Below are 15053 nucleotides of genomic sequence, written 5' to 3'. Positions count from 1 at the left end.
AACAAATGAACAGATAAATCAATACTACTAAAATATAACAAAAAATAAATAGTTACAATACTCCAATAGGAATCTAACTGCCCCAAGAATCTGCAACAACCCAATAGATATATTAGCAAACTTAATAATATAAATAAAAAAACTATAATCAGTTACAATTCAACATCACGTATCTAACAATCTGCAACAACCAACAGATAGAACATTAGCCAAAAACAACAATTATACACTAAAAACAAAGAAAAAATGAACTATACCATAACAAAAAAAGGGTTTTTTGAATCCAACATGGATTTATTTTTTCCTACAGACCCAATGATTTAAGCAACAAACACAGAAACTGAGCAAATTGCACAGTACACTGGTTTGTAAACTACTAAATATGAGGGTTGAAATGAAGCAGACATGTCTATTATGCAATGTAAAAAGTCTTTTTAAACTACCTACACTAACATGATCTTTTCTTTATCACAGAAATTGAAAAAGAATATCTGCTCCAATTACCCACGCCATGAAAAAAATACATCCAATCACAAAAAAATTAAACAGTAAGTATATTATAATAAATACAACTCATAATTACTGCTCCATAACACAACCATTGAAGCAAACATCTAACCATACACCACAATACAAAATGTTTACCTCCATGGATATGTTATACTGCAGTGATTGTTACCAAACTCTACAACCTGAATGACATGAGGTAGCCAAAACATCACATACAAACTATACAAATCAAACACAACACAAACTGTACATTCGCAAATATTTGATAGATGTTAGGCCATGCACCCAAGACTCTAGGCCCTGGCCACAACCACCGCAGCATATCACGCACATAGATCACACCCATAGAATCAAACATTTTAACTCTGCTATATGGGCTACTTATATAGGATATTAATTACAATGAGCACTGTACTAACAACCCAAAACCAATATCATACTAAAGTAAAATGGCCAGAAGCCATTTTTATGTGCGTGGACAGCCGCAGTGTCCGCGGACATGACAAACACACCAGGGGTGCCTGCCACCTAAACAAATACAACATTTGACCCATCTCTTACTCCCCCACCCTCCCCAAGCATTCCTGTACACCAACACACTTGCCAAAGGAGTATTTCTCCCCGTTCGTCGCTGCGCTGTCCGTGGATCCAAGATGGCAGAAGCATCAAGACAATACGACACACCTCACGCTTCGTCCCAGCCAATCAACGAACTTGTCGCATGTCCGCAGACATGACGCAAGCCGTTTAGTCAATCGGTGCCCTATCCACGGAGCGGACATAGATATCACTAAATTTTGGTGACCTACTTTTTGGTCTTTTTTAAAGAAAATTACTGGACAGATTTTCACCAAATTTACAAAAGCACACTTTCGGGACCAAGCCACTGCTCCTGCCATGATTTTGGTGAAAATCCGTGCAGCGGTTTGGGCTGTGGGCGTGAGCACATTTTTTTTCCATTCAGTCTATGGGGAAAAAAAGAAATTTTGGGACCCCCTAATAACTTTGCCCCCCCTGCACCAAACCTCACCAAACTGTGCAAAAACATTCTGAGTGGGTCAATTACTTTTTTTGCAAAGTTTGGTGAGGATTCGTCCAGGGCGAGCAAAGTTATAAGCCGCCCAAAAAGTGCTCTTCCTATGGGATTAGCAATTTAACCATAACTACACGCCCACTACTGTGGCCGGGTAATATATATATATATATATATATATATATATATTCCTATTTTCACATTTCAGGTGAAAGGTCTTTTCCAAACCTTTTTATAAACCCACATTACTTTCTTGGTGCTGTGAAAACATGGCTGTCAGGACTATACTGCACTGATGATCCCTAATAAGGGTTAAACCAGATATGTAGTATCCTGGCAGCCTTGCAAATGTCTGTCTTGAGTTGATTAAGCTATGTATAAAGTGACACTGCCCTCGTAGACCAACACAGTTTTGTATTTGCAAACACATATATAGAAGTAGAATCAATTTCTGTTAAGTCACACAAACCACAGCCCCACCTAATATCTATCACTGGAAGTTCACTTGTAGCTCAGAGCTACATGAGCAATGCATTGTGGGTATTCAAGTTAGTTAAAATGGAAACATTTTGCTCTGGAACATTCTTGGTCCCAGTAGGGCAGCACTATTTTATGTATGGCTTTTTCAACCCAGGGCAACTTTCAACATACTCTTATTAGCGATCATCAGTGCAGTGTAGTCTGATATCCATGTCATTGGAGCATTGGGGGAAAAAATAAGCAATGTGACAGTGGGCTTATAAAGGCATGAGAAGATCTTTCCACCTTAAATGCAGTAGTAGAATAATCCATTTCCGCTAAATCACACTTTCCTTAATGCCACCTAGTTGCCATTAATCAAAGTTCAATTGCAGTTCACAGCTGCATGAGTAAATGCAGTGTGTGCATGCAAATCAAATGTGACTTTTTCACAAAAACATCCCATCAATTGTAACTTTTCAAACAAATGTCCCAATTAAGTGGACCAAACATTAAACTATGATATCTTTGTCTTGGGAGGATAGCAAAGGGGCAACGTGCTTGCCTTGGAAGCAAGACGACACGGAGCAATACTGGTTCGATCCTCTGGTTCGCGCTTAGAAACCTCTGGGTATTAAGTGCGTTATAAATAACCTATCACATCACATCATATCCAGCACAAGGATTGGAAAGTTGACCCGATTACTTTAAAGTAACTATTTGCAACTCCATTTTGTCAGCAACTGTTGATAATAGTGTACCCAAAATATGCAGCAACATAAAAAACTGTATGCACATGCTGCCATGTAAGATCTTGTTGGGAGTCTGAGGAAAAGAAATGCTGAGAACCATGCTGCTTTAAAATGTGTTGCACTCTCCTTCCAATCAGACATGTTTCATTGTCAAGTGCCCATTTAAGTTTATGGTAGCATGTTAATAATGGCAAGATTTTTGGTCTCTGCTTTTTTTGTTGTACTATTTGCAGGTTGCTTCATTTAAAATGTATGATTATTGTGCATTTAATTACTTATACATTTTAATGAGGAAAAAAAGATATTCTTAATAAAGAAAACAATATAAGAAGTGGTTTTCATATTAAATATTGACAATATCGCTGCACAATATTAGGCCCATAATTCATTTTTATTTATTCATTGGATAGTTATAATGTGCCTATACACCGTGTTTCAAGGTCCAACAAGGCAAGGGGGTCGGGGGGAACAGGGATGACAAGACAAAAACGGTCCTACTAGGCCTTGTGCCATTCGGATCGTGCAAGTGCAGTAACGAGAAGTGCAGGGGAGAGCGGAGGGCGGCATGCTGGTCAGGGCGGAAGGGGCTGTGGGTTGAGCGAGTTCCAGGGGAGGCCAGATGGACAGGGCCAGGGGAATGCAGAGAGTGCAGGGGAAAGAAGGTCCAAGTGGTAAGTGCGAGGGACGGGGATGGAAGGGCTCAAGGGGTGCAGGACCAGCCAGGATAGTGCAAGGGGGGGGGGGGCAGATGGGCAAGTGCAGGTTGGGGCAGAGGTGTGGGTTCAGGGGAGACCAAGTGCAGGGGTAGACTGGTGAGCATGTTAATGAGATGTACTGGTTATGAGAATATAATACAGGAGCAGAGGTTTGGCGAAATGTGGATGAATGATGGAACACATCAAAAGGATCAAATGTGGAGGAGAAAGCCCCAAGCATTATAAAGCCATTGCGTTGTTACTCTGAGAGAGGCAACCCTTGCCAATGCCTTTGATTCTCATCAATGTCCTACTCTTAGTGGGGGATGATTGCATGAGACAAGTAGAATAAGAGCTCCACTAGCCCCCAGAATTGTATAATGCATCAATCCACGTAGGCCCTACTGTGTTGGTTTGGAACTTGAAGAGACACACACTGCTGCTGTTATAATCCGCTACAGGGACACCCTTCACAAAAACGTTGTCGTAACCAAATAAATAGTTATATTGTCTGTCTTAACAGGTGTGTTCATCTGAAATGACAACCGAAACGCTCATACCACGTTTCCCAATCCTCCAAGGAAAGAGCATTGAACTACAACGGGAAATCCCATCCTATGTGCCGCACAGCCAACAGCTGCCTCATTGTACCCAAGATGAAGTGCATAAAGTTAATAGAGGCTTCCAAACGCATGGAATTCAAGGACCAGTGTTGGACAGCAAAGACGATAATGCTCGGACCAAATTGCACCCTTCAGAAAAGGTACCCAAGTCTGGTCAGGAACCACCACCAGTGAAGCCGCCTTTAATTGAACGAAATATAGCTGGGTATTCCCGAGTCAAGGAAGACAACGATAGCACAATTATAAGAAAACACGGTGCAGGTGTGGGTCACGACTTGAGTGAAAATCTTTATTTGAAGAAGTTGGTTCTTTCAAAAGAGGAAAAAGCTGATTTACTTGACTGGAACCATAGAAATACGCAAAGACCAAGTTTGGAGTTCAAAAGACACCCAACCATGGACATTTCTGACCCAGCACCATATACAAGTAATCCACACAGAACAGAGGGCAAACTTCCACATCTCAGTGTCCCCAGGTCTCCACCACGCACACAAGGCTCTACTTTGGCTTCGCTGGTGGACCGCAAGGATGTGCAGGACATTCCCAAAGCAGAGGCTGAACCCGCAGCAGCAGCACAGAGTGGGCTGGGTTCTCCCTTCAGAATTATTGCCAGTGTGTTTAAAAGATCTTTGAACTCTTCTCCCGAAAGTAACAAAAATACCTCAAACCAAAAACCTCAGCCACTTTCCTCAAGCAATATTTTAAAATTTTCTAGTGCTGCCGGCCAGTCTGGGGGATTAAGAAGAAGTCAAAGTCATGTTGAGCATGTAAGGCGCCCATTTATCTCAGGAAAGCCATCTGAATCCTCACTCCACAAAACGACTACCTCTGGTGAGGCGGATATAAACACACTAAATACCACTTGCTCTCCTTCTAATTTGAGCACTGGGACAGTGGGGACCTTTAGTAACCCAATATTTGAAAAATATCCGGATAACAAGATGGACGCTCCCATGCTGAAACGCCTAGAAAGGGTTACTATCAAAGACATTTCTCCAAAGGACCCAACAGATGACATATTTTTAAGGAACAGAAAGAACAGTTTCTTTTCTTCACTGAGATTCAGGGACAAGCCTTCAGAAATCATAACGGACAGACCCAAGGCAAAGAGCGATCTCTGGAATATTATTGGGACTATTAGGAAAAAGGTTAATGAAAGGGAAATGAATGATCCAGAGAAGAGGACGGCTACACCTTTCAGTGCTTTCTTCACTGAAAACGTGTTGAATAATCCATTTGCTAAACAAGAAACAGGTACATTCATTTTTCTTGCTGTTTATGGTAAATTGGTTCCATTATTTTGGGAACATGCAAATGTGCTTCCGTTTACTGACATGGCTGTTTGTGGGACACATGTTTCATACACATGGGGGACAAGATTTGCATAAAGACAAAGGTCATCACGGTGGCCATACTGCACCAAGCTTAGTTTTCTTTCTGGATTATGCACAATACATATTGCATATTTCAATTGTTTCTGGCATTTTGGTAATGCCTTGTGATGGCTTTATATTGTTTTTTTTTTATTTATTTGATTTATTGTGCATTTGTAAGGGGCTTATACAAGTTGTGTTTCAAAGCACCCACAGGGCAAGGGGGAGGGAACCGGGGAACAAGAGCAAGATAGAAATAACACTGATGTACAAGAAAGAGGAGCTCCTACCAGGCCCTGTGAGCATTCAGAACGTGCAAGTGCAGAGAGAGAGAGAGAGAAAGAGAGGGAGGGAGAAGGGAAGGGTGCACATGCTGGGAGATTCCACAGAGGGGAAGTGCCAGGGAGTCAGCCAGTTGTAGGCAACAGGTAAGTGCCTGGCAGAGATCACTTGGTGAGGAGTGGTCACCTGCCAATCCTAAGTGCAGGCCTGTGAGGAAACACAGGCCACTGGGTGCCCAAAGGCAAGTGCTGGGAGAGGGCGGAGGCCAGAACCCGGAAGGCGATCGGGCGGGCGGGCAGGACCCGGACGGACAGACAAGGGCCCTGGCCGCCAATCGCAGCAACTGTGGGGTTTAGCATGGGAGGGCGAGAGGGAAGGCTGAGGTGAAGAGGAATGTCTTGAGGAGCTTTCTGGAAATTTGAGGAGATCCGGCTCAAGATGGAGAGGAACGGGGAGGCTTTTCCAAAGGAGGTTGACAGAGAAAGAGACAGTCACTTGCTCAATCCTAACACAAAATATTTATGGTAGTATCCCTCAGATTGGTCCTCCTCTCGCACTTGGTATTTAACATCTATTTTGTTCACACTGACTTACCTATTAGACTTTGCAAGCTACATTGTCTTCTGTAATTTGCAGTTATGGAATTGTTTGCATCATGCAAGCCAGTGGCAGAATTCCCATTCAGTTCTAATGTGAAAGCTTCAGGATATTGGAAGCTAGATCACAGGAAGTAGCTAATGGTCTCCAATAGCAAAAGTGGGCCCACTCAATGGCCCACCAAAAGAACTATTATTTTTGTGCTTTTACAGCTTTTCAAGCCTGATTCATCCAGCTTCTAAGTGCTGCAGAACTGCATATTATTGTCCGATTTAATGGTACCAAATGTATTGCCTTGCGCGAGGATGAAGTGCTGAGTAGGCCCTGCAGCAGGATTCAAACTAGGCTGGCAGCATGTAAGAGGTGAATGCTTAACTTGTGAGCTATTCACCCCCCAAAATTTGCATTCTAAGGGAAATTATTTGTTCCAGGTCAGAACAGTGACTAGGTTTTGAAGTTTTTAACTGATCATGAAAACTGCACCTTTGTATCCAGAGCATCCTCAACTGTTTGGTTCATACGTTCAAGGGTCAAGGGTTAGCAATTGTTGATGGCAATGCTATTCTGAGATTCAAGAAACCTCACTCTAATTTCAAAATCTCTGGCAACCCTGCCTTGCTGTCAAAGTGCACTTCCTGCACAGTGTCTTGCAATGTATTCCTTTTAGGAGGCGTTCTTCCTCCGAGGCGGTCTTCATGCTAGGCGATCTTCCTGGTGGACCTTGGGATGAGCTCTGAAAAGTGATGTTCTCAATAAATCTGATGTCTTCCAGAGAGACAGCTATGCTCACAGGGGACCAGACCTTTGTTAGTGTCAAACTTTAAATGCAGGTGTAAGTCTGCATGTGGAAACCAGGATCGTTGAACCTCCGTGCCTGTGAGCTTTGCACATTGCCTGTGCAGCGGGAAGGTCGTGGCATCCACAGTTGCCAGCATGGAGGGCTGGCTTCCCTACAAAGCAGATCTCAGAGAAATACTTTAGCAATTTAAATGCGGTCATTATAGAAGTGCTGTTCTAACAATCTTATTTTCTTGTGCGGAATTCATGGCCTAAAAAACACACATCCCTGAATGGGTAGCAAAGCCTAATGCATATTCAAAGACCGGCTTGTTGTTGAGGAAGCGATATGTGCAAGGTTACGTTTTTTGACGATTGCAAGAGAGGTAAATATGTTTCCTCGTTGGGGGAACAGGTTAAGTAGCAGCCGCCATCTTCTATTATGATTTCATGATGCCTGATTGAAGGTAGTAGCGGGCTGCCGCCGATGCCAGTAATGGCCTGCTTCCCGATTAAGGGCCCGGGTGCACCAGGAATCCCTTAACAGCAGGATCATCCAGCCGCCACGGATAGGAATGCCATTAGCATGAGCGAACAGCAGATGAGTGCTAATGCTTTACTTAGCGAAAAACAAGGAGAGAAAACGGACGTTTTGTATCTCTGTCTCGGATCTGCTCCAGTTAAGTCTGTTTTCTGTGTTGAGTGTTATGTCATCTGCACAGAAAACAGTCTTAAGCGTGTGGCTAGGCAGCTGGAAAAGGCAAATGTATTTGTTTCATATTGGTAAACAGTCTCATCAGCCCCTGCCTGCTGTTTGCGGGTGCTAGTGGATTATGCACAATACATATTGCATATTTCAATTGTTTCTGGCATTTTGGTAATGCCTTGTGATGGCTTTATATTGTTTTTTTTTTATTTATTTGATTTATTGTGCATTTGTAAGGGGCTTATACAAGTTGTGTTTCAAAGCACCCACAGGGCAAGGGGGAGGGAACCGGGGAACAAGAGCAAGATAGAAATAACACTGATGTACAAGAAAGAGGAGCTCCTACCAGGCCCTGTGAGCATTCAGAACGTGCAAGTGCAGAGAGAGAGAGAGAGAGAGAAAGAGAGGGAGGGAGAAGGGAAGGGTGCACATGCTGGGAGATTCCACAGAGGGGAAGTGCCAGGGAGTCAGCCAGTTGTAGGCAACAGGTAAGTGCCTGGCAGAGATCACTTGGTGAGGAGTGGTCACCTGCCAATCCTAAGTGCAGGCCTGTGAGGAAACACAGGCCACTGGGTGCCCAAAGGCAAGTGCTGGGAGAGGGCGGAGGCCAGAACCCGGAAGGCGATCGGGCGGGCGGGCAGGACCCGGACGGACAGACAAGGGCCCTGGCCGCCAATCGCAGCAACTGTGGGGTTTAGCATGGGAGGGCGAGAGGGAAGGCTGAGGTGAAGAGGAATGTCTTGAGGAGCTTTCTGGAAATTTGAGGAGATCCGGCTCAAGATGGAGAGGAACGGGGAGGCTTTTCCAAAGGAGGTTGACAGAGAAAGAGACAGTCACTTGCTCAATCCTAACACAAAATATTTATGGTAGTATCCCTCAGATTGGTCCTCCTCTCGCACTTGGTATTTAACATCTATTTTGTTCACACTGACTTACCTATTAGACTTTGCAAGCTACATTGTCTTCTGTAATTTGCAGTTATGGAATTGTTTGCATCATGCAAGCCAGTGGCAGAATTCCCATTCAGTTCTAATGTGAAAGCTTCAGGATATTGGAAGCTAGATCACAGGAAGTAGCTAATGGTCTCCAATAGCAAAAGTGGGCCCACTCAATGGCCCACCAAAAGAACTATTATTTTTGTGCTTTTACAGCTTTTCAAGCCTGATTCATCCAGCTTCTAAGTGCTGCAGAACTGCATATTATTGTCCGATTTAATGGTACCAAATGTATTGACTTGCGCGAGGATGAAGTGCTGAGTAGGCCCTGCAGCAGGATTCAAACTAGGCTGGCAGCATGTAAGAGGTGAATGCTTAACTTGTGAGCTATTCACCCCCCAAAATTTGCATTCTAAGGGAAATTATTTGTTCCAGGTCAGAACAGTGACTAGGTTTTGAAGTTTTTAACTGATCATGAAAACTGCACCTTTGTATCCAGAGCATCCTCAACTGTTTGGTTCATACGTTCAAGGGTCAAGGGTTAGCAATTGTTGATGGCAATGCTATTCTGAGATTCAAGAAACCTCACTCTAATTTCAAAATCTCTGGCAACCCTGCCTTGCTGTCAAAGTGCACTTCCTGCACAGTGTCTTGCAATGTATTCCTTTTAGGAGGCGTTCTTCCTCCGAGGCGGTCTTCATGCTAGGCGATCTTCCTGGTGGACCTTGGGATGAGCTCTGAAAAGTGATGTTCTCAATAAATCTGATGTCTTCCAGAGAGACAGCTATGCTCACAGGGGACCAGACCTTTGTTAGTGTCAAACTTTAAATGCAGGTGTAAGTCTGCATGTGGAAACCAGGATCGTTGAACCTCCGTGCCTGTGAGCTTTGCACATTGCCTGTGCAGCGGGAAGGTCGTGGCATCCACAGTTGCCAGCATGGAGGGCTGGCTTCCCTACAAAGCAGATCTCAGAGAAATACTTTAGCAATTTAAATGCGGTCATTATAGAAGTGCTGTTCTAACAATCTTATTTTCTTGTGCGGAATTCATGGCCTAAAAAACACACATCCCTGAATGGGTAGCAAAGCCTAATGCATATTCAAAGACCGGCTTGTTGTTGAGGAAGCGATATGTGCAAGGTTACGTTTTTTGACGATTGCAAGAGAGGTAAATATGTTTCCTCGTTGGGGGAACAGGTTAAGTAGCAGCCGCCATCTTCTATTATGATTTCATGATGCCTGATTGAAGGTAGTAGCGGGCTGCCGCCGATGCCAGTAATGGCCTGCTTCCCGATTAAGGGCCCGGGTGCACCAGGAATCCCTTAACAGCAGGATCATCCAGCCGCCACGGATAGGAATGCCATTAGCATGAGCGAACAGCAGATGAGTGCTAATGCTTTACTTAGCGAAAAACAAGGAGAGAAAACGGACGTTTTGTATCTCTGTCTCGGATCTGCTCCAGTTAAGTCTGTTTTCTGTGTTGAGTGTTATGTCATCTGCACAGAAAACAGTCTTAAGCGTGTGGCTAGGCAGCTGGAAAAGGCAAATGTATTTGTTTCATATTGGTAAACAGTCTCATCAGCCCCTGCCTGCTGTTTGCGGGTGCTAGTGGGGTGCAGATGGGACTGTGTGGGCAACAGGAGCGGGGATGTGAGTGAGGGGCATGCACTGACAGGCTGCTTGGAATGTGGGTTTAAATTAGTGAATACAGCCCAGGTTCCGAGTGTCCAGATTGCCTGCGCCTCTCGCCCTGGATGCTAATGATTGCCATTTCATTTACAGTTCAACAGTAAAGCATTATTGCATACACCAGAGACGTGGAAAACATGTACGCTTTGTGATGACATCTATTTATTGTACTATGGCTGAAAAATAGAAACTTTAAAGAAGTGAACATGAAATCTGCATTAATCAGTAATAGCAATACACCAAGCAATCCATAAAAAAACAAAAAAAAATCCAAGCAATCCATAAAAAAAGTCGATACATGATAAAAAAAATACAATAATGATACGGCACGTAGAGTTTAAACAGCAAGCATTTCATATAACGGTTGTAAACAATTGTGTTCAATTTAAAACGAGAGAGATTTCCCCACCATCCATCGATCTTAACCATAGGGACTCCCCAGCCTTCACACATCCAGGGTTAACACATTGCAAGAAATGACTATTTCTCCAGTCATTGCTTGCTGGACAATTAATTAAAAGATGTTTAATCGATTCTATAAGGCTAACAGACTTAACACAGCCTGCCCATTCTTTTAGAGGTTTCGAGGCCCAATGTCGTGCCTAAAACCTCCAATGTGGGAACTAGGTAAAACCTGAACCACGGGGGGCGCTGTTGTGCTGAATGCCGGATTGGGACGTGTTCAGGTCTAGCTCTGCTCTGACGCTGCATGAGAAGGGTCGTAGAAGCCCTTTACTTTAACTACTTGTTTCGGAGCCAGCAAGGCAGTAGTGGGTCACGGAACAGCAGGGGAACACTCAGTGAAGAGCAGAACTCGATAGCAGTGGAAGAACATGAGGAATCTATCCTCTTGGAAGCGGCCCCAGACACACCAACATGGTGGCACGGCATGGCTGAGAGTAGACAAGAGACGGTGGCTGTGCCTGGACACGACAGGAGCTGGAGTGGAATGCCCGCATCATCTGGAGCGCAGCAGGAGCAGAGGCACAGTAACCCGCGGAGGACACGTGGAGGTGAGTGACTCCCCACCCGCCCTCTAGGGTGGTCAAGTCTGCGATAGTCTGTCCTGGGACACTTGCCTACAAGGCGGTGGTGACGTCACAACGTCATTCACGTTTGGCCAGCCCCTTTTTTAATGTACATTTTTTTAATGGCTATTAATTCAGGGCGTTACAGCTCGACCTGTAGGCTCAAAAGGAGCCAGGGCTGCAGAGCCGCCAGGAGAAAGAAAACAGCAGGCGGCAGTGCCATGCCGTGTAAATGGCCACTTCAGTTTGCAGAGTGGCTGTGCTGGAGGCAGGTTGTCCCGACACAAGCATGGGGAGATGGTATGTATCATTAGCATGTTCTTTCCACCACTTTGCAAGCATTGACATTAACAGAGGTCCAAACACTACTGGCCAGACATGGGGGTGACATTACACTGGTGGGGAGGGGATTTTAATGATACAGTAAAACCAACAATAGACAGATCACCATATAGGGGAAGGCAAGCACACAGCCCATCGACACTCAAAACCTTTATCGAAGCCACAAGCACGAGGGATAACTGGAGAGCCCTGCACCCCGAGGAACAGGGCTTCTCCTTCTATTCTAATGCTCATTCGTCCTTTTCAATGATAGGTTATGTATTTCTCCCTAACGCCATGGCAGGCAGAGTGACCATGACCAAATTCTCCCGAGGTGGATATCGGACCATGCCCCAATGCTCATCACAGTGCAGAGGGTAGAGAATGCGCAAAAGGGGTTTGGAGGCTGCACCCGTTCTACCCGAAGAATAAGATTGTGGGGGCCCTTCGGGAGGAATCTATTTTCAGAACAGCTCTGGGATTGCTAGATAGCTGCACTACGCTGTGGGAGTCTTAAAAAGCAGTACTGAGGGGTAGGGCGATGCAGGTGATTAGGCAACATCTAAGGGTTCGCAGAAAGAGGATGGACAAGTGGAAAGTGGAGGCAGCCGAGGCTCAACACATTATTGATAATACAGCTGACAGCAAGAGGGCTCTGGATAGGGTATTGCACCAATGTGGCACGCAGGCTCCTGAAGAGGCAAGGGTGGCCAATAGAGATAAGTAGGTGAGGATTTGTGATGCAGGAGTTAAGTGTGGTAGACTCCTGGCGTGGCTAGAGAAAAGAGACAAAGGGACCAGGTGGACAAGGGAAATAAGACTGGCAGACGGAGAGTTGCGGGACAAGAGTGAAGAAATAGAGGAGTTTGCAGGATACTACAGTGAGCTATGTCAGGGATGGGCATCTGGGACTGTGGCAGCGATAGAACAGTATATGGAAGGAACAGAGCTACCGCAGGTGAGCCAGGAGAAGCAAGACCGGCTGGACCCGACCTTGGAGGAGGTCAAACTATCAATCACTCTGCTTCAGTCAGTGAAGTCTCCAAGGCCCAATGGATTCCCGGCTGAATTCTGGAAATTGATGGGAAAAAGACCGGTGGAGGAGATGAACGCCATGTTTATGGAGTGCCTTTAGGAAAGTACACTGCTAGAGGCTCTCAGACAAGCAACGGTAGTGGTAATACATAAGACAGGGAAGCCACCAGAGCCGTGTAGCGAGTATTGCCCAATCGCCCTGATCAATGTGGAGGACAACATTCTTGCAAAGGTTTTAGCCAACAAACTTTTACCAGTCATCGATGTGCTGATCCACCCAGACCAGTACAGGTTTGTGCGGGAAAGGACGACCAGGATGAATATCCGGAGACTGCACAATGCACCGAGCACAGCCCCCTCCTTGGAGGTACCACATGCCCTATTGGCAATACTCTGAGAAGGCATTCGGCTCTATGGGTTGGGAATACAAATGGGAGGTTATGAGAAGGTTTGGATTCGGCCCAAATTTGGGCTGGGTCCAGCTTCTATAAACCAATCCGGTAGCAAGGGTTAAAGTGAATGGGTGCACCTTGGACACCTTCCCACTACAAAGGGGAACAAGGCAGGAATGCCCGCTCTCACAGCACCTGTTCTTGTTGGCGATGGAGCCCTTGGCAACAAGGGTGATATTGGACCCCCAACTGAGGGGCTTTGTTTGGCCTGAGGGAGGGGTGGACTGCATATTGCTCTTTGCTGACGATGTCCTCATCTATCTAGGGGACCCCAAGTGGACAGGGCCAAGAGTGATGGTGGTGTTTGGGGAGGCAAGCAGTCTCAGGATAAACTGTATAAATCTGTGCTCATGCCAATAAACGACAAGCGCAAGGTGATCCCAGAGGGGGTGTCCACTCATGATTGCGAGAGACTCCAAGTATTTGGGTTTTACAGTCAGGGTGGTGGAATCAGAGTTTCTTGGGAACAACCTGGATCTGGTCCTCAATAGGCGCAAGAGCGACACCAAACATTGGCCGACTCTCTCGATATCACTGGTGGGAAGGGCAAAACTATTTCAGATGATGTCGCTACCGTGCCTCTTTCATGTACTTTAGAATACTCCAGTGAAGGTGCCATAGAGAAGTTTCAGAGGGAAATCATATGAGGTAACAAAATCCTGAGAATTGTGTTGAAGCAGATCGATTTAGGATGGAGGACTGGGGGTCCTGAATGTGCAGCATTACTGCTGGGTGTCCCAACTGATGGTAGTGAATGAGTGGCTATTTAGCTGAAGGGAGCTGCCCCACATTGCGTGGGAAATGAGGAGGATGGGAACCCGGCTGGCCTGGCAGAGATTGTATGGGTGTAAGCCAACTCAGGCTGGGTGGGAGTGGTAACCAGGGAAGCACACATTTGGGAGAACGCAGATTAGCCTGAGATATATAAATTGGGGAAGCAGGACAGGTGGCAGGCCAAAGGGGTTAAGAAAATCAAGGACATCCTGGTACAGAACCGACTGACCCCATTCCAGCTCTTCCAAGAAGCATTTGGCCTATAGGCTAGGGATGGCTAGAACTTACACTAGGCTGCAACACGCAATGGCTCAGGAAAGACAAGGATACATGCGACATCCCTGAGAAATCACTGATGGAGGCCAACCTTATGGAGGGAGAAATCCAAGGGAAGGCAATAATGCAATTATATCAGAGGGAGAATGGGAGGCGAACATGGGGCATTCGAGGAGGATGACTGGATTGAGGCACTGTGCTCACCAAGAGAGGCTAGCATAAGCATGCAATTGTGTTTGATACATTATAAGATCATTAATAGGACATACTATGGTTGGGATCACCTCCATCAGCTGGGCAGGGTGGCGGATTCCCAGTGTCTGAAATGTGGAGTGGGCTTGTTCTTCAACATGATGCGGGAGTGTCAAGAAGTTAAATATTTCTGGGGCTGAGCCAGAGATAAGATATCCAGGGCAATTAGCACACCAATTCCAGCCTGTGTCAAGGCAACGATTTTGCGTGCGTGGGGGGCGACAGGGTTCAACAATAGAGAAAAAGATCTCATCAGTACTGCCATGATGATGGGTAAGAAGGTCTTGGCAATGGACTGGGGTAACCTGGTGCCACAAAATATACACAGATGGGTTGAGGGGATGGACATTTGTGCGGAGCTGGAAAGAAGTGTACAGGGAGAGGGGTTGTCCCCAAAAGTTTGACAAGTTATGGACCAGATGGCTGGAACTGGGATGCGCAGTGGCTGGGGTGGATCCATGGGGGTTGGGGAGGAGGGACTTTGA

At 45.5% G+C, this 15053-nt stretch overlaps 1 protein-coding gene across 3 annotated transcripts in view; it reads left to right on the top strand.

The window, feature by feature from the left end:
• Positions 1 to 15053, top strand: part of MICAL2 (microtubule associated monooxygenase, calponin and LIM domain containing 2) — a 1393870-nt gene that overhangs the window by 1157046 nt on the left and 221771 nt on the right. For all 3 annotated transcript variants that reach the window (XM_069623638.1, XM_069623637.1, XM_069623636.1), the window contains one exon: positions 3973 to 5326. In XM_069623638.1, the coding sequence (XP_069479739.1) occupies positions 3973 to 5326 (1354 nt within the window). The remainder of the gene's footprint in view (positions 1 to 3972; positions 5327 to 15053) is intronic.

The sequence above is a fragment of the Ambystoma mexicanum genome, chromosome 11, assembly GCF_040938575.1.
Source record: "Ambystoma mexicanum isolate Mex_15411 chromosome 11, UKY_AmexF1_1, whole genome shotgun sequence".
Lineage (NCBI taxonomy): Eukaryota > Metazoa > Chordata > Amphibia > Caudata > Ambystomatidae > Ambystoma > Ambystoma mexicanum.
The sequence above is the reverse complement of the archived record's forward strand: the minus strand, read 5'-3'. Positions and strand labels throughout refer to the sequence as shown.